Here is an 18,867-nt window from a genome sequence, read left to right on the forward strand (position 1 = left end):
ATCATCTGCACATGTTGGACTACCAATATAGACACGTCCAATGCCTGCAAGGTGCTATGTAAGATTTTTCACAATTTCAGTATTTTTCTATACTGATTAAATCTTTAATAAAGAATGGATAGAATCATATGCCTTTATACAAACATAGGGCCAAATTAAGTCTCTGAAGCTACTATAGACATGGATACAAAATTAAGTATTTCCTAACTGTATGAAATTATCTCACTAAGGTCATCCTAGGGACTTGTAAACCAAATATTAAAGCTGTCTGACCAGCGGTTTTGAAAAAACAAGCGACTCAACAGTTGACAGAGCTCTGCTGTGTTATGTAGAGAATAAACTTTTGTGACACATGTATTGATGAAGAAGGTGGATATCTTTGATAGCTCATTTCAGGATGGCCTGACCAAAATACAGATTTGCATATTTCATCACAATTTTAACAAATCTAAGTTGGGTTATCCCTAGGGACCTGTATACCAAATAACAAAGCTGTCTGACCAGTGGTTATGAAGAAGATTTTCTACCAAAAACGCCTTTTTGGTGCTAATTTGCATATTTTCAACAATATAAAAAATTAATAAAAATAGTTTCTCAAAATCATATATTTCATCCACACAACAAATATCAAATCAGTAAGTACTGCAGTTCTCAAGATATTTGAGTGGACGGACGCCTCACAAACGGACAGACATACATACATACATACATACATACATACATACATACATACATACATACATACAGACTGACAGTGGACGCCGGACGGATACCCATCCCAATAGCTTCTATAGACTATATTAGTCTATAGTAGCTAATAAACGAGAGTTAATTACATTCTCATTAAAGTAAACAAGACTTGCTTAAATCAAGATTTACGTCATAAAAAACAGCATATCTGTCAGGTTAAGCTGGTTATCTTTATCAGTATTTTCATCCTATTAACCAAGCACATTTTGACTTTCAAATTAACATTGTAAGTAGGTTCTGTTGAATAAGTTGAGACTGTACGTACTCAGACAAAGCACACTGAAGAGACAAATGTTTGAAACTTAAGAAGTTCAAGGTCATCAAAAGCATTATAAGGAATCATGTAACAGTTTAATTGTACTGTTTACACAGATTGCATAATTGCTGTAAATAGCACATGAGGAATCTTACAGCCCAGCTTTACCATAAAATCAATATCACTTTGACCACTCTTTTAATTGACCACTAAATGTTTTTCCTCAAAAAGTAATCTTATTTTATCCTTACCAAGTCAACCATAAATGGAAATTAGAACTTTCTCTATCTCTTTTTATTTAATTGACCACCCTATCATGACAAACTATTATGAGCAATTTCTTTTAGATAACATACAGGGCACAATAAATGACGGTTCAGAATATGTCAAAGTTGGGATTCAGGAAAGTTGCCTTTACATGTTTTAATCCTCCAAGATGGTAAGCATTTCAATATGAACTGTCAAAAAAAGTTGAACTTTCTGATAATTCTACACTAAAATTATTTTAGCTTTGATGATTTCCCAATCGTCATTTAAAAACACCTCTATCGAGGTGTTTTAAATGACGATTGGAGATGGTGGTCCCGAAATACGTGAAACGTTGTAACAACAGTGGTCATCTTTATTTTTTATGTTACTTATTTAGTGGAGATATGCATCAAATGAAGTGTATAAAAGCTACAAGCTATGTGTTCGTCCGTAAATAAAACGTTTGCTATCCTGTAATGAAGCATTATGATAACAATGCTATTTTTTTCTTGCCGTGTATATTAGGTCCCTTGTTGAAATGGGTATAAAAATTTATTACCAACTAACCAATGCCAGCAAGAGGGTTACTTTTGAGGAGATGAGGGGCAGTGTAATTGCTGTTGATGCTTCAATGCTATTGCACAGAGGGGCATACGGTTGTGCTGCAGATCTTTGTTGTGGAAATGTCACAGACAGGTAAGACTTAATCCCCATCGAGTGTAAAACTTAGATGTACTACATTTTACATGAAGCAGTTACTTTAGAAAATGTCAGCCTTCCTGACTTGGTTTTCAGTCTTGCATAATTGTGTTACCCCAGAAGAGACAGTCTGCTTTGTGTTTATATCTATGTTTGTTTAATGGGATTAACAGACTTCTTGAGTTGACTAAAGCAGTGGTACTTGTTTTTCACTAAATTCTAGGAATTTTTTTTGTTTCAGCTTTGTAAAGTACGTGATGAAGTGGTTAGATGCACTGAAAGCCCATGGTATTCAGCCAATATTGGTATTTGATGGCATTCCATTACCAGCTAAGAAAGATGTAGATGACACACGTAAAAGGTCTGTGTACATTTCTTGTTTCATATCTCGATGCTCCACAGAACTACCTTGAATAGAAGAATTTCGCATGAAGACATACAACATTCACAAAATCTCAAAGCTTACATTGAGTGCACAGTTTTTATGATCTTTTTTTACAATTATTCTGTATTATCATGTGGTGCCTTCATTCACATCAAGACCATTTACAGTCTTTATATTTGCCTTGCTCATGGGTCATTTTTACTGATATTAAAACAGAGAACGTGCAGCGGCCATTACTAGAGGAAAAGCGTTATTACAAGAAAATAAAATTCAAGAAGCCAATATTCAGTTTCAAAGAGGGGTCACAGTGACATTTCGAATGGTGGCTGCAGTCATAAAGGTACGAGAACTTAGGGTATAGTGTATTTAAAATTCATTTCCCACCATTCCAGGTTGTTATAATTGACTATATTATCCACTGCAAGATTGCATTTGTGTATGTGTGACCTGATGTTAAAAACAGGTTTGGCCTTTCCAGAGCATTCAGTCATGTTGGTCAAAGTATTGTGCAGAAATTTAGTATGCAGAAATTAGTTCTGCTTGTGAAGTAATCTCTGCAAAGTCAAATGGTGTATTTGACTTATGTGCATTGTCAGTGTTAACATTTGAATTCTATTCATGACTAAAATTCATTCATCAACAGTAACAATCTTTAATATATATACAGGTGGTGTTGATAAGTTGAACACTGGGCATTTCAACATGTTATACCGGTATACCGGTATGGATTTGAACAGGAACTGAAGTAAATACATAGAGCAAAAACACTAAAAAAAATCATCAAACCTACTGCTACTGTCCCTTTAATATACATCTGTTGATGTGAATTTACTTACCAGTAACACAAGTGTTTCAAATTGCAGGCAGTGCAGCAAACAGAATACTACTACATTGTTGCTCCGTACAAGGCTGATGTTCAAATGGCTTACATGGCTAGAAGAGGTATTGTTGATTTCGTTATGACCGAAGATTCAGACCTTTTGGCATATGGGGCTCCTAAGGTACAGATGTTTATGAGGATATAGCAACTGATATGTTCATGCAAATGTACTAAAAACTTGTAAACAGTGGCTTTGAACTATTGATTGCTAGTACTCCCTTCATTGGACTGACTGCTGTACCTACAGGAGTGTGTTATCCTAGACTTTTCTCACTCTACTGTTTATGATGTTATTCACTGTACGTAGTATGACACAGTGTAAGGAATCAGCTTTGTTTAGACTGCATGGAATCCAATACATGACAGAACATATACACCACCTTAGTAATGTGTGATACATGTTCTATCTTATCAGTATTGTCTGGTTACTTCACAGTTACCAGTAAATGCTGTACTCTCATTTTATCCTAGGTACTGTTTAAGGCACGTTTAGAAGATGGCGGAGGAATTCTCATAGAACAGGAGAAGCTACATCTTTGTTTTGAATTCCATGGACTTTTGAAAAGTTTGTCTGGTTGTGTATCCTACTGGGGTGACTATTTGAAAAATATAACTAATGTTGGTTTTGTCGCAGCAACCAAATTTCTCATGTCAACTGGTGACAAAGATATTTTTGAGGTAATGACTCATTTTATAAGATTTCAACTTATGACAATGCTAGTGTTGTATGTTCAAAAAGTACTTTTTTATTCATTATGGACAGCACATACATGAAGGGATACCCACTGTGTCAGTATTCACTCAGTGGTAAGGAAAACTTCAAACGCAAAGTAGATGTACAAGTTCCTTTGACAGTTCCAGAGAGAACAGCTACCATACACAGCTTAACCAGTTTTACATAACAATGAACTGTACACAGCAGATGCGTGGCTGATGATGACCTTATGGTGTCAGACACTGCTATACATATCAGTCATACTAAAGAAATCATTGCAGATACCACATAACTACGGCCACCAGTTTCGGGTTGCATTATATACATTCAAACACCAGCTGATATACGACATTAACAACAAGTACCTGGCACCTGTAACAGCATATCCAAATGGTAATGATCACCGGGACTATCCACAAGCTGATTACAAGTTTTAACATTTGCCTTGAATCAAACACTGGTTGATTGAAGCTGTGAAGGAGATGACTATGCACATTGCAGGTTATCATGTGACAATGTTATGTTCCTAGACACAAAAGACCAATCAATGTTAAAATGCCTTTAACAATAAATTCAGAAAACTGAGTCCGTCCAAAGTGCTTGAAGTGGCAGTTGGAAATATTGATACGAGCAACTTCAAGACAGTAAATTCATTCACACCATCTGCCTTGTTGGTGAGTATTACTGTGCTGGTCTCTTGGTATATGTTATATAGCAGGGCCCTTATTAGTTCACATCATCAGTTGTCTGTGTGTATGTACGTAACATATATGTGTTGATCCTCTGCACATCTTCAGAACAGCTTCATGTATCACCTTAAAATTTTTGTTGTTCAAGATAAGTTGTAGATCTCCTTAAATGAATTGGTCTGGATATGCATTGAAGATTGTCCATTTTTACCTTCTCGTGTCTATTTATAGACAGAGAAGGTATTAGAGTTGAAAACCAGTATGCTGGTGTCAACTTCTTCCGTCTGTCAAGACTTCCGTCTGTCAAGATCCGTTGACGTCATGCTATTGTGATGGGTCATATCATAAACTGGTGGGGGTGTTTATGGCTCAGGTTGAGGTGTAGGAGAACGATTTTGAGCTGTGACAAAAATCAAAAGGGACTTAGCGGCATAGCCACAGTGTTAAGCCTTTCTCCAAGGTTTCTTAGTTGACTACAATCTATTACAGACTACTGAGCTGACGTTAGGGGTACTCACTTTGTGTTTGCTCACTCTGTGTGCGCTAGTGTTAAGTTCTGAGTTGCGTGGATATCCCCTCATGGCCTCACGTGATATGGGCCTGTTGCATAAACTGCAGATGATCATATGCCTCTGAGTCTGAAAACGGTCATTGTGTAAGCCTGTCGGCATTTTCCTTGCATTTTTTTCTCATTTAATTTTGCAAATATCGGCGAGTACCTCAATATTCAAGATAACTCTTTCTTCCCAATCGTTTCCTGGAGTTTCAGAGTCATATGAACGAAAATGAGTGAAAGTTTTAGACAGGAAAATCGGACGTCGTCATGTTCAATGTTTACAGTACAATCAGAAGTTTATGTGGAGGAAATAATTAACAAACACTCTTCATGATGCCCGCCCTCTAGAGGCAGACCTCCTATGTGAAGTACCACATTTGATGCTTGTGGAAAGCTTGACCACACAAAGGAGCATTTAAACATTTAGAAAATGACAGATTGAAGGTATTCTGAAAATGTCAAATACTGAGGAAAAATGCGCAAATATGCAAATAAACAGGTTAACTGACTGGTCAGCTATAAAAAACAATGAAAATGTTTATGATCAAAAGTTTTTGAGATGCGCACATTTTAACAAATACAGAAATTATTAACATTATAAATATAAGACCAAACTATTTTTTCAGGGATGGGACAGGTTAGAAATGAGGGGTGAGAGACAAAGGCACTCCTATTGCTGCATGTGGATGCAGCCACACCATTTCATTTACAGCATACTTATTCACTGTGTTGTGTTCAAGTTCCATATTGTACTGACTGTCATACAAGGATAACATAAGCAAATCAAATCAAATTAGAAAAGGATCAATGCTGTTGTGTGGATTTTGCTGAACATGGCTGATTTTAATATTTCGCCCTATATATTTTGGTATCCGCAAAGGCATATTTTGATGTAAAGTCAAAATTAACACTACATTGCTGACAATATATGTTATCGTTTCTGCATGAACTTTTCTTTTTTAATTAAAGTATAGTAGTACTTCGAACAGATTAACAATTATCATGATGTCAACCCATAATTTTACATCACAAAGACAGTAATTCTGCCATTTTTTTTTTTTTTTTTCAGTCATTTTATAAATTTTGCACTGCACAAGATGATTGAACAAATTGCAATGTGTGAATTTGTAAACTCAAAGAATAAAAATCTTTTGGTCACAGATTAAATTATTTATTTGAAAATAAATTTACTCTTAAACATTTTTAGCATATATTCTTTACATGGTCATGTATTTCAAGGAAAGTATGCCTATTAAAAAACAGTAATTTCTTCACTTTCAATTTTTTTTCAATACTATGACAATTATCAGCCATGAGGTTTTACAAACACAAGACCAGATAAGCGTTTTTCATCATTTCCACAGGACTCTTTGGAAAATCCATTAAAAACAGTTAAAAGTGACTTAAATGATCACTTGGTATACATTTAATTTACAGATGCCAGGTTGTGTATATCACATGCACTCAGGTCAGTAGGGAAGTGCGTCATTACTATTTTGGACTGTTAATTCTTATTTCTGAATTATTTAATTTTTTTCCACATTGAACTATCTTTAGGCAGTTTATACTGTAGCTTAGAATTTTTTTGATTGATGTATTTAATCATCTTTTGGGTTCTTTGGGTCCATATCCCACCTCATGCCCCTACATCATCAACTATTTACCAACAACTTCATGCCAACACCAATTACCTGACCTGGCCACACATTAGAGAAGGTACAGCGTCATTGACGGTATTTTTTAAAAATCTGATTGCTACTGTGCTTTGATATTCACTTCATGGTTACCTTTTATAGTAGGGTACATAATGGTGAATTTATCCTGACATGTTGGACTTTTACTACCTTTAATTCAATTAAATTTTCTTTATTGTAGGACCCAAAATCCATATTTGTGACAGTGGAAAGAGTAGACAATATGATTACATGGACGCTATCATGCTGCCCTGTGATAACGCTTAATCTAAGGACAGTGAACATCAAAACTGATTGTAATGCCTACAAAACTGTAACAGGTGTGATGAATGCAGCAGACACTCAAGTTAATTTAATGTCTGTACCATGTAAGATCCTGTGTAGTGCTCATTGTAATGTAACAATAAATGCAACCAATTATGTATAGGATAAAGCCCGAGTACGAGGGCTCTTCTGGTATATAAAGTCCAACCCAACGATAAAATGTCGAGGCCGCTGGCCGAGACATTTTATCGTTAGGTTGGACTTTATATACCAGAAGAGCCCGAATACGAGGGTTTTATCCGACTTAAAAACTATCGCCCCTAACTGATATATTTTCGTTTTCAATGTGTTTACGTCAACCGTCCCCTTTGTCAATGTAAACTTTTATTTGTGAAATAGCCTTCCAATGTAATGGAACATCCTATAAATGCCCTAGGGCACATTATATAAATGCCCTGGGGCACAGCAGATTTTGTGTTGCAGCTGGTTTCTGCTGTGTTACCAAATTTGAATATTAAAACGTACCAGATGTCTACAGAATATGACATGTTCACTTTTGATTGGACAGTACTTTACTATGGCACTGTCATTCGTTTCTGGAATTTGGTGACTAAGGCTTTACGAGTAATAAAACACCCTGAATTGAGCACTCTGATTGGTCAATTAACAGTAGATGGTTTTTAACTAAATTTATGGCAATGGAAACCCTGTAACAATGTTACTATTAACTGGATCAGTCACCACATCTGAGTCTGGTAATTCTATCCGAGATAGGGTTGCATCGGTGTCTGATTCATTAGGATCCCTACAAATTTCTAGCCAGTTATCTGAAGATACTGATACTGAACAAAATGTTGAACATAGTCTGCAGTTTAAGGTTTTAGGGGTGACCAAAGATAACTCTCGCCAATCTACCCTTGAAGTATCTTTTTGTTAGGATGGAGGATAACAATGAAAACATCTCAGTTCGTTTGAGTCCAGAACCAGCGCATTTGACAAAGATGCCATAGCTGTGTATATTAATCTAGACACTGTGTGGAAAAAAATTGGATACATAGCCTCTGAACTAACACAGTATCTTCATACTCCACTCAGAAGAAATTGTATTACAAATGTAGAGTTGAGTCATGTGAGGTATAGAACAACATTAGAGAGATGGGATTTTATGCGACATTACATATCACCCGCAAAGGTCAATGGGAACAAGTAGTTGTTCATAAAAGTCTAACAGTGAGGTAACTGTTGTGTAGTTTTACTGATCAACAGCCAAGTTTGGTGGAGGTGGCAGCACTTCAGGCAGGCTGTGAAATTCTGCTCTAACTGACAGATCTCGAGCTCCACGTCTTGGAAGGCTGGCTCTGTTGGCATGAAATACACCGGGATCGCCCGTCTCTCTATGCGCATTCGATCAAGTCTTTCAATGCCCTGTCTTGAAGGTTCGTTGAATGAAGGCAATTCACCAATTGTGTAGCGATCCTCTGTTCCTGTCCAATAATAAAAAGGAAGGTCTGCATCTAGTCGCTTTCTGAATTCGTTACAATTTTCCTGTAATAAAAATTCTATGGTCATTATGGTTTCACGGAGCAAGAAACTACTGTTTAGCACACTGAACACAAATAATGACAAATTGCAAAAAGTTACAGATAGTGTAAATTCCACTGAATAAACTGCCCACAGCAAATATACTAACCTTGTGTTATCCTTGAATGTTTTATGATCAAATATTCTGCCAAACATATTGTGGATGATTGAAAAAAAAAACCTTCTACGTCATCTGTGGTTGATGCCTGAGGATGCTCTGGTCCATACAAGTCATTCAATTTCCTTCGGTGTTCCAGACTTTCAACATTTGCTATTATAGCAACTACCACCTCTCTTGTGAATCCCTTGATCCCTTTCAGTGGCCTATGTAAAAACGAATAACCAAAACTATCACATAATTATGGCTAGGCCAGGGCAATATAATGTGTACTGCATACACAATTTTTTGTTTGGTTGCAAGGTTGCAATCATCAGTGTCGGTTGTTTATATTAAATATCTATTGATTAGTAATATTGCTGTAAAAAACAGGATGCATTAGTCCTGTGTTGCAGCTCACTTTAGATTCCAAGTGATGTCTTTTGACCCCGATTTATTATTGCTAAACAGACAATCCTTGGCTTGTGTTGAACTGAAACAGGTGTTGAAGTCAGTCTGCATAATGTGTATTGTTATTGTCAAAAGATAATTTCAGTCTTGATTCTTATTTACTTGTAAATGATAGCAATTCTCTTATGCATGTAGGCTGTGTTTGTATGGTATGTGTAAAAAGAACAAGAATTGTCCTTTTGAAAGAACTTATCACATACCTAAGTGGATCAATTGTACTGTAATCCCTATCATACCAGTACCAAGGCATCCAATCGTCAAGTAGGAAATCCAGCATATCAATATTGTATTGACTTCTTGTAGCTTCGGTGAGACCTCGCCCATCTATGGCTTTGTGCCAATTTGCCATAATTCTGACAAAACGAGCCTCCTCATGGTAGTTTTTTTGACTCAAAGAAAGCAGCTACAGCAGCCTTTCAACATTGTGCACATTTTGCTTCCTTCTCCCAGTAAGGGCTGTATAAGTAAGTCCTAAAAATTTAACAAAACCTCGTGCATTCATTTACTGAGTATTGTTCAAATTTGCAATATAATCATATTTATTGTGAACAGTGATTGATACACAAGAAGGTGTTTTGAGAGAAGTTGTATTTGCAATGCTAAGCATTAATTTACCAAGATTTTCACTTTTTTTACACAGTGAAATACACTTTAGTATAATACATCATAAATATCTTTTTTTACATTTTTATAATTGTTTACATTTCTGTGGTTGACCACATGACCTGTTTTGAGAATGGTCAAGAGCATAAGTAAAGATATGTTACAGGACTTTTTTATTTTCTTGGTTTCATGCCCAGTATTCATATTTTGAATACTGTGTGTATGTCAGTCTGTCTGTATGTGTGCATGCATGCATGTCTGTCTGTCTGTATGTGTGTATGTATGTATGTACAGGCATTGTTCTAGATCTTTGAGACGTTTGAATTTAAGTTCAGCTAAAAGCTGAAAATAACACTGGATACTGTACATTGGACCTTTTTGGATTTTAATTAGTCAATTTACTTAAAAACTAAGATTTACCTGTATTAGGGTCATGCAAAGCTTCAACAAATCTTCTTAAATCTACTGGGACTGCTCCTGCACGTGTACAATGGCCAGTTCTTTTGAAGACATGGCCATGATCTTCCCTTGCATGTTCTTCAACTCCTGTTATATTGCTGACCTCAGGTATGTACAAGTACTTGGAAAAGTCTATGCCATCCTCTTTAAAAGCCTTCACTTTATAGCGAAATAGGTACACTGTCATCAGGCTCTTCAAACATTCACTCTGTGTTTCACTTTTACCTTAATAAGCATAATCATACGATATGAAGAAATTAGCCATTTTCATGGCCTGTCTGTGACATGACCGTTTGGTTTTTCTGATGTCTGAGTGTTATTGCTAGGTTACAAATTCTGCACATATTAACAGTTGCAGTTTGAATACTGTATTGACTTGCCACTGACTATCTCATTTTGAAACACTACTTTGTATTTCTGTTGCAAAAAAAATGTTCAATTTTGACTTCATATACATTTGAAAATATTGGGATGTTGGGTCATGTAGGGTCATGAAAGTGACCGATTACATTATATATCTAACTGTGTGTAGTGGTCAAAATATGAAAGATGTAACAGAAAAAATTGGAGAAATTAAAGTACCTGAGTACCTGGTATCCATGTATGAGGATCATAACTGAATGGAAACAGTTTTCTCTTTAAGGTGAAGTACTACGAATTACGTCAAAATTAAGTTGTGGTGTCATTTTCTTGAAACTTTGCACAAATATTCTTGGAAGTTGTGCAAGTGCAAAAATAAAATAAAAAATGGGGGTCACCACGCTCGTTTCCATGGAAACGGACTTTAAAATGGCGTCGTTAGAAATAAATAAAAATGATATAATTCACTTGAACTAAAGAATGCAATTATAAAACGCTAAGCAAATGAGTTAATTTTAATAAATACCAAGAATTAAGATCCATATCTATCGAATGTATAGTTTTCATGATGTTTGTGAAGAAATTTTAACATAAGTATCGATTATAAAATGACGATATCGAAATTATATCACTACATAATTTTCGAACTTTCTTCCTGTCGCTTTGAATGGTGTCATTTTGACCAAACTTGGCGAATAAACTCCTGACATAATACCATTTAGTTTACACTTTTAATAAAAGGGTGTCACCACGCTACTTTTTACAATATCTCCAGGTGAATGGGTAATTTGCGCCATATAAATGGGAGAGAAATGTTAATTTTTCGCTCATATTGAATAATAACCAGCTTCCTAGGGGGTCAAAATATGACAAGGTTATAGGTTACGTGTATTTCTAAGACACTGGGTCAAAAAATTAGGTAAAAGCGCAATTTCAACAATGACAGGTGATGTTAAATACATGCGCTACAAAATAACCCATTTGCGGCAGGCTGGAGTTAAATCTGCGCAGAAACGTTCTAAAGCGTGTGTGCGTCCGAATTCGTCGCCCTTTACCTTAATACTCTGATGGCCTCATTGAACCCCACTTCCTCATTTTCCATAAATAATGCCAACCATTTAACATCTGATAGTGGGACTGCTGGGTGATGGATGAGGGGGATAGTGGGAACATCATTACCTTGAATTAAAGCAAAGAATCAATTTGCAGCAGATGGCCTTTAATTGATGATTGTTACCAGTACAGCACTACTTAGTATCAGGTTGATTGTACACCATGTGACAAATATTAGCAAATTGTAGAAGTACATGGAAAGTGGGAGATAAGATCAACCCTCTTGAAAAAATTGCACTAGCTGTGTTCTGTATGTGTGATAAAGTATGCTTACCATACTGTTTTGCTGTTAGGAACTGGGCAATTTCATTACTGTGTATACCTCTTGCCTCAGCCTTGCTGGCCATGATGAGCTGGATAACAGACAGGGGTCTTGAAGCTCCCTTTGTTCTTAGATAATTAAATTCCCCATCAGTTACAAATCCTGTCAACAGTAAATTTAAGTAAAGTTAGCATGTATTATGAGACAAGTATGGACAATGAACTCACAAAAGGGTCATAGTATTGAAGTACTGACATGACAATGTGACAAGAGTGACAAGTACATGGACTTGCAGGGAATACATTCGCCCATCCAATATAAGTACTCCACGCAGACTACTGCAGTGTTCTATAGAAGAAGTGCGCAAAGAAGTCAGTGGTTGCAGTACAAACAAAATATATATAGTATATAGGAATACACGCATCGCACATGGTGGTGTTTGTATTGTGGTGGGTTCAATTTCAAGGTTTTAACTATTAAAAAAATACCGTCAAGGACAGTGTGCTCACATTCGGTTTGAATTGGTCCATTCGAGAAATATTCAAACCAGCTAAAAACAAGAATGATAAAAGCAAATATGGTCTCCAACTTAGGTACTTGTCTTTAGGAACATGCATATCAGCTTCTATAGCAATGGGACAAGCAGATCCTAAATACATAAGCAAATGTCAACAACAAAAATAGACAGAGAAGGTTTGATAAGAAGAAAAGGTGGGAGTGGGTAAAAAATGTACAAGGGATCTGGTAACAAAAGTAATGCTACCTCATCAATCTTCAAGACCCTACCCCCTCCTGAATATCGAATGTTCCATCCCTTGGTATTACATAACATCAGATGACAGGAAATATATTTACAACCTTGGGGAGTTTTTAATTAATGCCATGGGTGTTATCATTCTAATGTAAACAGCACTTAAGTTAGTTACAGATGGTGAAATGCCTTCCACTGTGGGTGGTGATTACAACATCTGGAATTATCCGGGATCCAAATTTCTCATCAGTTCTTGTATGTCTCACATAGAAAAGTTGCAAAAATTGGTCCGCAATGAAAAAATTCACCTAAGCTTTGTTTTCTGGATCAAATTTTCCAACAAATTGATACCAAATATGACAAAATTATGTTCACAGCCTTCAAAACTGTATCACAACATATCCTGGGTTGGTGTAGGTCATTTAAGGTCACAAACTGAGAAAATTACCTAAAATATACAAATTTGGGGGTTTCCCAACACTTTGAGCAGAAAATCTATCTAATATAACATCCCTCGGGACTCTATACCAAATTACAAAGCTATCAAACAAGTAATTTTGAGAACAAGTTTTCTTGACCAAAAATGACAATATTGTCTTAAAAATACAAATTTGTATATTTCAGGACAATTTCCACATATCTAACTATTGTCATCTTTGTATGTCTGTGTACCAAATACAAAAGCTGTCTGTCCGGGGGTTTTAAAAAGAAAATACTGTTTAAGATTTTTTGACCAAAAATGACAAAATTGCTCCAAAATAGTAATTTTCCCAATTTTGTCATAATTTCAACAAATTAGAAGCGTAACACCCTCACAAAGATCCAACCCAAATTTGAGAGCAATTGGGCTGGTGGTTTCAGAGAAGAAGAATTTTTACTGAAAATGAGAAAAATCACCAAAAAATTCAGCAAAAATACAAAATTAAGGATATCTTCACAATATTCATAAAACTGTATAAGGTTCACCTAAGGTACTTGCACACAAATTTTCAAAGCAATCAAAACAGCGGTTCTTGAGATATTAATTCTTGACCATTTTCACATTTTGTAAGCTCATTTGCATAATTTTGGCAATGCACACTTCATTTGAACAAAATCCCATCTATAGCCCAGGATGCATCCACACACAAAATACCAAGCTGAAATGTGCAGCGGTTTGCGTGTTTTTGATGTTGACGGACATACTGTACGTACATACATACATACATACATACATACATACATACACACATACATACAGACGCCATCGACTTCAGCTTATACGATAAACTCACATTGGTATAACCAAATGTGAGCTAAAAATAAGAGAGTCTAACACACTTACCTACAGCAACCATATCTAAACTATTCATTTCCCGTACCAGTTCTTCTTTCAGTTTCTGTAACTTGGAGTCTGTTAGGGATTTGTACAGCATCATTATTACAGGGACTGCATATGGTTTCATATTTCTTTTCTCATCAGAGACCATGAAAACCATTAAATGAGTTGCAGCTTCCCTCTTCTTCATTATTACGCCCTTGACGTAATTGTTTAGGCTCTTCCGAAATCTGCACAAACAACCACTGATGTTGAGAACATGCATTCTGTCTGTGATTCGTTCTCGGATTTCTGTTGCCTCACATTTCAACCTTCTATTTTCTTTTTCTAGCTGTTCAAACTCTTCAATGTTCCATGCAAGGGCAAACAGGCTTTCTTCAGACACACTGTGCTGCTTCTGCTTTTTCCTGTAGACATCTCTGGCATTTAGAAGCCCTTTCTGAAGGAAATTGCTGTCCTGAACCAATAAAAGAGTCACTGTTTCAAGATCCTGTTTGACCCTTGCTAATTCCCTTCTCTCCTTCAAACCAATTCCCTCAACAAACTGTAAATTCTGTAAGTACTTGTGTTCTTCCTGCAAATTCCCTTCACCCAGGTCCACATCACCCGACCACTCATGTTTCATTGACTCGCGCAGTCCAGCATGTAAATCAGTTCCATCTGCTTTAATCCATCACCGTCCATCAGGTATCTTCTTTTTTAAAGCCTCTAAAACTTAACGCTGTATGTTATAAGAAAATTTTCATTTCATTAATGATTCTATGTTACTGAACATGATGAAGGTATAGTAACAGATATCTAGGTGTAGTGTTAAGTGATAAAAATAAGCTTCACAGGTTTATTTAGAAGTGAAAAGCCTAGACTGTAGTGTAATCAAAGGACTACTTCTTACACAATAGTTAAGTTTCATATACCATTCTTTATTGTATGATTTGGCTTACTGTACTGTGTAAAGAAAACACCATGCAAGTGAAAAAGATGCTGACCTGGATCCCCGTTTCTCTTGAGTGGCCACTTCTTTCAATCCTCCTTGTGATGGTTCTCTTTGACACTCCAAGAATGTTCACTTTGGCCTATATATGGATAGAATTATAATGATTGCACTAAGCTAAATGAAAATGTCAACAGACATCAATCTCACTATTAATGCAGCAACATCCTGTTCCTAGGCATGTTCAACCTGCCCTGAAATATTTTATTTGCATGACCATGATGCATGTATCACAAATATTTTGCATTGTTAACATGTTTTGGTAAGCTCATTAAACATTCTCAAGATGTCATACATACACACATACATGCATACATACATTCACACGTACAGACAGACAGTCGTATATATTGCCAATGGGGACTAAACTTACTTTGTGTCAGAATGACTATTTTTAAGGATGAATTTAGCACTTGTTCATTTACCTGCAGGGTATTTCCTTGGAAGCCCTTTTTACCACTACTCTGTTGAGCAACATTATGAACAACTTCAGGGTTTTCCTCACATATGTCTATCTGCTCACCCGCTTCAATAGTATGCCATATATACACCAGATATGGTATCATCACCTCCATCAGTGGATGAACATTGGATACTGGAGAAATGCTGGAGTGTTAAACAGAAAACGAATACCTATTTACCTCAGTCACCTGAAAACTGTATATCACTACTGGCAATTTTTTAAAGGAAATTTTGAACTCTCAAACAAAAACAATTATATATAATCCCATGAAATTTTTCTTTGTTTCAAATAAAGAAAAATTTCATGGGATTATATTTTATCACATGAACAGTCTCCGAACTCTACGTTATTAAATGTGACAAAATTATTTCGTAGGATAGCAGAGATATTCCATCGATTTGAATTTTTGTGGGCCGGATTACTTTCTTTCCAGTTTGCGCATAGCTAGCTGTGAACGGTCGGTTACTCCTGGTGATATGCAGATTACTTTCATTCATAAATGTGAGTCAGGTTTGAAGGCTACCAATCAGGGAGCCGGTGTTAGTCACGTGGGCTTAAATTTTGATACAGAGCAAAGGAAACGTCTGTCAATCACTTTACTGCCGGGATGGGCCGGTCGATTTGCAATTTGATGACAGCTTCGACCGTCTCTGTTTGTTTTGGTCTGTACGATTGTCGCGTGAATATTTTTTTTTATTCGGCACCTTATCGCTAGAAATTATTGTTAGAACAATAAAAACTTTACGTTTTTAAAAGGTAATTGTGATTATTGAACATCATGACAAAGTAACGGTAGTTCTCTTTTTGGAAAATGTGGTGGCCCTCAAAAGGGCCGTTTATGGTTTGGGTTAGATCATAGATGGCCGACCGGCTTACTGACTTTGGCTGTCCTCACTGCTGTCGTATATCACTGCTACACGACGACGTTTGCGTTTCGGAGACTGAGGTGATGTTGCTCCTCCGATATTTACTGCAACGTTGATCGTGCAATTATTATAAGTTGCAGTACCAAATATTCCACCGACTGCCGCTGTTGCCGCAGGATGTTGAAACGCGGTCGCGGAGGAGACGACGTTGCTGCTGACGTTCGATGTTAACGTTGCCCCAGAAATAACCGGTCGCGGTTCTGGGTTGTTGGCGTCTTCCGGTCTATCATTTGGTGTTATTTCTGACGCAGTGCAGGTTGGTTTTAAACGTGATGATCGCAAGAGAATTTCCGACATCCGCTGCTGATCGTCGAGCGAATTCACCGCGTAATGGTTCACGCTTTGCACGTTTCGGTGACCGGAGAGCTGCATGAGTTTTGTTTGGGGAACTCTGCTCCCATGCAGACGTCTGATGGTTGTTCGTCTCACGCTGTGGTTGGTTTTTTTACCATCGATACCGGCTTTTTTACAGATCGTACTCAAGATGGTATCTAACTTGTTCGCTCCCATCGGTTGACGTTTGAACCAAATAGATGTTTCTGGTTTGTAATTTATCGCCAGATAGAAGGGCGCGTCATTCGCTTGATGACTTGGCGGTAGACGGAGCGCATACTGTTTATACGCGTACACGGGACAGCGAGAGGGGTCGTCAGGAATAGCGAAAGCCTTCGGTGGATAGGCCCTAGGTTGTTCGTTCACTTTCCTGGAAGATCTTGTCTTATTTTCCCTCTCGTTGAATTCTAAGAATTCGGTGTTGTCAGCAGTATGCTTCAAGGCGATGTCTCCCCACAGCATCTGTCTGCTCTCTTGACAGCCTCTGAACCCGAAGTGTTTCTGGTTGTTTAGCCAAACGAGAAATAGTAGCGCTTCGGGGTTGTGTGTGCCGATCACACCTTTTTCAAAAAGGAGCTCCTCCTCGCGTTCCGTTAATTCTTCGGCTGCATTTGGTTTATTGCCTTTGCCCTGGGTCTTCAATTGGGCACGTTTTGCTCTCAAAGTTGCCTGCGAATTGCTAAATTCTTTATCGCGGCTGATCGAGAATTTGTAACCATTCTCACCGAGAAAGCGATCTATCGCTGATAGATTGTAAGCCAGTCTGGTTCGTACTCAGAACCATCTTTTTGACATTACGCCAGCATAAAAGCTGCCGAGATAGCAGTCAAGGACATCTGGTGGAATTTTGGATATCAGCCTTGTTTCTGAAGGTCGCATAGTACACATCCACTTGTTGAACTGGTTTACGGCACAATTTGTGGACTGCACCGTATTTTTCTTCCTCTGTTCGGTGATCAGCTCTTGCTTGTCGGTCTCCGAGAACTCGACGTAGCGCGATCGCGATGGCTGAACGTTAGAGGAAACGGGCCGCGTATTTTCCTCCATACCCAAAAAAATCATCGGTTCCAGTAGCTCCCAATTCCTCCGCTAGACGGAATAGCTCGCGAATTTCTTCGTCGAGATCTTCTGGACGTTCTTGGGTCATTTTGCCGTGTTTTCTGCTGAGTTTTCGTAGCAGCGAACGTTAGACGCACCTTACCGACTGGCAAAATACTGAGAAAGGCGCAGACGACAAAAAATTTGTCCTAATGTTCCCGCTATTTTCCGGCCCCATCGTTTAGTCGTCAGCAGTTACCGTCTGCAGCCCGTCAGGTTTATAGGATATAGTATTTTTAGTACAGTTCAACACCTTAATATTTAACCAAGAATGTCAAACTTTCAGGCCATTCTGGATACAGCTTATCACAAACAAGTATCACTTTATTTTTTCTAAATATTGTTTACGGAAATCACGCTAAGCTGGTCAGGTAAATACTTCGCAAGCTCTGAGCAGGCCCTCGGAGCCGGCCGCGGTGAGACGAATGGTATACTCATGCAGAAAAAAGTTCCGGTTGATGACGTACAACAGGGGTAATTCGGATTTCTTATCCGTCCTGTTCTACGTCACACAGGTGGAAATTCGGGCCAGTTCATGTGATAAATACATTTATTATTGATACATAGGGTACAGCAGCCGTATGCAGTAAAACTTTACAATATTGCTCTCAGATACAACCCTGTTTTTATGCATGTTTTTATACACCTACTGCCATTCATGTGCTCAATTTATTTCGAACTTATTTATAGTTCAGGGGGTCCAAATACAAACAGCATATTTAACTTGGTCTGTGCCTTAGTATCTGGAACCTTCTATTTTTAGCAAGATGCCACTATCACTTCTATAATTTATATAAAAATTAACAATATATAAAAATCTACAATTGTATTCTGATTCCACTCCATACAGGCTACTGCAGAAGAATTTATGAAATTGCCCTCTTACTTGTGTATTTTCCCTGTC

At 37.3% G+C, this 18,867-nt stretch overlaps 1 protein-coding gene and 3 long non-coding RNA genes across 4 annotated transcripts; 1 reads left to right on the forward strand and 3 right to left on the reverse strand.

Moving 5' to 3' along the window:
- Positions 1-1,815: 1,815 nt before the first annotated feature.
- Positions 1,816-2,680, forward strand: LOC139143133 (uncharacterized). Its single transcript, XR_011554540.1, has 3 exons — positions 1,816-1,951; positions 2,196-2,315; positions 2,556-2,680. It is a non-coding gene; the product is annotated as an uncharacterized lncRNA (long non-coding RNA).
- Positions 2,681-8,488: 5,808 nt separating this feature from the next.
- On the reverse strand, positions 8,489-9,692 carry LOC139144155 (uncharacterized). Its single transcript, XR_011554767.1, has 3 exons — positions 9,487-9,692; positions 8,828-9,042; positions 8,489-8,621 (listed from the first exon to the last, which is right to left on the reverse strand). It is a non-coding gene; the product is annotated as an uncharacterized lncRNA (long non-coding RNA).
- Positions 9,693-9,701: 9 nt separating this feature from the next.
- LOC139144156 (uncharacterized) lies at positions 9,702-10,990 on the reverse strand. Its single transcript, XR_011554768.1, has 3 exons — positions 10,939-10,990; positions 10,310-10,573; positions 9,702-9,757 (listed from the first exon to the last, which is right to left on the reverse strand). It is a non-coding gene; the product is annotated as an uncharacterized lncRNA (long non-coding RNA).
- A 769-nt stretch (positions 10,991-11,759) lies between these two features.
- Positions 11,760-14,873, reverse strand: LOC139144511 (uncharacterized). Its single transcript, XM_070715209.1, has 3 exons — positions 14,159-14,873; positions 12,096-12,245; positions 11,760-11,887 (listed from the first exon to the last, which is right to left on the reverse strand). The coding sequence occupies exons 1-3, from the start codon at positions 14,775-14,777 to the stop codon at positions 11,760-11,762; spliced, it is 897 nt and encodes a 298-aa protein (XP_070571310.1). The 5' UTR covers positions 14,778-14,873.
- Positions 14,874-18,867: the final 3,994 nt, after the last annotated feature.

Source organism: Ptychodera flava, chromosome 11, assembly GCF_041260155.1.
Source record: "Ptychodera flava strain L36383 chromosome 11, AS_Pfla_20210202, whole genome shotgun sequence".
NCBI lineage: Eukaryota > Metazoa > Hemichordata > Enteropneusta > Ptychoderidae > Ptychodera > Ptychodera flava.

Bases quoted from the DNA above. Each gene is read 5' to 3' on its own strand.
- LOC139144511 (XM_070715209.1), bottom strand. From the start codon at position 14,777: ATGAAACATGAGTGGTCGGGTGATGTGGACCTGGGTGAAGGGAATTTG. The intron at 12,246-14,158 runs GTAAGTGTGTTA...TACTGTTGACAG, and splicing joins TTTAGATATGGTTGCTGTAG to GATTTGTAACTGATGGGGAA. The intron at 11,888-12,095 runs GTAAGCATACTT...CTTTAATTCAAG, and splicing joins CCTAACAGCAAAACAGTATG to GTAATGATGTTCCCACTATC.